The sequence below is a fragment of the Mastomys coucha genome, unplaced genomic scaffold (assembly GCF_008632895.1).
Source record: "Mastomys coucha isolate ucsf_1 unplaced genomic scaffold, UCSF_Mcou_1 pScaffold15, whole genome shotgun sequence".
Classification (NCBI taxonomy): domain Eukaryota; kingdom Metazoa; phylum Chordata; class Mammalia; order Rodentia; family Muridae; genus Mastomys; species Mastomys coucha.
The window spans coordinates 115,820,977-115,823,175 of record NW_022196897.1 but is presented as its reverse complement, the minus strand read 5'-3'; the positions used below and the strand labels follow the sequence as shown (position 1 = coordinate 115,823,175).

At 46.7% G+C, this 2,199-nt stretch overlaps 1 protein-coding gene across 1 annotated transcript in view; it reads right to left on the bottom strand.

The window, feature by feature from the left end:
* Positions 1-924: 924 nt before the first annotated feature.
* Positions 925-2,199, bottom strand: part of Tmc2 (transmembrane channel like 2) — a 68,182-nt gene continuing 66,907 nt past the window's right edge. The window contains exon 19 of the mRNA XM_031373657.1: positions 925-1,277. Within this exon, the coding sequence (XP_031229517.1) occupies positions 1,060-1,277 (218 nt within the window). The 3' untranslated portion in view covers positions 925-1,059. The remainder of the gene's footprint in view (positions 1,278-2,199) is intronic.

Sequence of the window (2,199 nt, the reverse complement as noted above, 5' to 3'; positions counted from 1 at the left end):
AGAGAGAGAGAGAGAGAAAGAGAGAGAGAGAGAGAGAAAGAGAGAGAAAGAGAGAGCACTCTAACCCCCCCTCCCCAGGACTCAGGTGATAGCTACAAAATGTAACTGACTAAAAGAAAGGACTCCCTTCAGAATGCTCAGAGACATGGGTGAGATGCTCCCTCTGCCTGAATCTTTGCTGCTCACCTGTGTCTGTGAATATAGAGGAAAGTACTGTCTTTCTTACACTTGGAGTTTCTAGAGAATCTAAGACTTCTACCTTGCTAAGCTGTTGGCTTCTAGCAAAGCTTTCTAAACAGTCTGGCTTCTCTCACTTATGCCTACTAGGAGACATTTTTGCAAAGAATTCAAGGACCCTTATACAGGAATCAGATTAATTCCTGTTAGAATTTGATGCACAAAAAGACTTTCCTGCCTTGAGCAATCTTCAAGTTTTCTTCAGTTGGATCAGAAGAACCATGTTGCCTGTGTGTTTCTTTGTCTTGCTGCTAGGAGGCTCCAGTGCAGTCTCTGTGTTTGACTGGTATTAACTTCCCAGGCTGGGTACTGGGTGTTGCAGATCTTTGTGTTGGGAGGACTCATCCACCTCTATTTTCCTTTGCTTGGACCTGTCATTTGAACTAACCTTCGTTAGATGGGGATCATGTAAGATCTGTAGGCTCCTCCACACCATAGTTCTGCTCAGAGGGGGTGTAGAAACTTGGTCCTAACATATACACCATGGAAAAAAAGTCCACACAGGGACTCATGGCCCCATCCCTGCCTCCCCAAGTCTGAAGCTAAGGGAAACCACTAGTGTGTGAGGTCCAGGGTTTCCTGAACAAGATATTGGGAGGGCCAGTTAGTTCGGACAAGGTTTCAGCTCCTCCCACTCCCCAAATCAGAGGAAGCCATTGCTCTTCCCTTTAGGTAGTAACCAAGGGCTGGAAGCAAGGATTAAAATTCATATGTTACATGTGCAATAGAGAAACATATATGTGTGTGAGATGAGAAGGAAAGAGATATATAAAACAATAGAGAATCAAGCCCAGAACCAGGACACCCATGAATGCCAGAAAATCAGTTGTGAGGCCTCTGGGTTCTCTTTCCAGAAGGTGACCTTCCTGTGTAAGTCTGAGACTGGGGTTGGCCAGAATCTTGTTTGACTCTTGGTGGCTGAGACCCAACATGGTGCCAGGAGGTAGACTGTGAGGCCCCACCATCCGTGCTGGAGGTGCGGGGACCTTGCGCTTTCTTGTCCAGGGTCTGAATTTGGCTGGGAGAGTAAGATGCGGGCTCTGGAAAAGAGAGACAAGAATAAAGATGTAGAAGATTTTGTCTGTGTTCCAATTGGAGCTTTCTGGACTGTTCTGCTATATATGTGGATTCTAGTCCCATTGGAGCTGTCAGATTGCCCTTGGGGTCTGCCATGTACTCTAATAGGAAGAACTTTGTCTGTTGGCTGGGGAACTACAGTTTGAACTCTGGCCTTGAGCTAGAGGCTTTTTTGTTTGGATTTTAGATTTATTTTAAATAAATGTTTGTTTGTTTATGTGTGTGTGAATGTCAGGTGCAGGTGTCTCTGGAGGACAGAAGTCATCAGATCCCCTGGAGCTGGAGTTACAGGGGTTATGAGCCACCCAATGAGTGTGCTGGGGGAACTTGTGGTCTCTGAAGAGCAGCAAGCATTCTTAACTGCTGAGCCGCACCTCCAGCCCCAAGGGTAGAGTTTTAGTGTAGGTTTTCCAGAGTAAAAATTGGGAGCATAGTAACAGCGGCCTCTCAGGTGATGGCCAGGTCAGATCTGATGATGGAAGGGAAGAGAGTGTGTGAACTCCTAGAAAACAGCCTCCTTTCCAGCTCTTTCGCTTACGTATCTTCTCCCTCCTCCTTGTCCCAAGATGGGGACATGCTCCTTCCTAAACTCAGTTCCCCCTCTTATGGAACACAGAATAGACAGTGTTCCTCTGTGGGTTTGTATGTACCACAACCAACTACGATAGGACTTTTAGGCATTTCTTCTTTCAGACATTTCATACAGGCAGAACCATAGGATGGAAGGAGTCATCTTTTCCTTTCAAAGCGACAAGCAGCTGGGCGGTGGTGGCACACGCCTTTAATCCCAGCACTTGGGAGGCAGATTTCTGAGTTTGAGGCCAACCTGGTCTACAGAGTGAGTTCCAGGACAGCCAGGGTTACACAGAGAAACCCTGTCTCGAA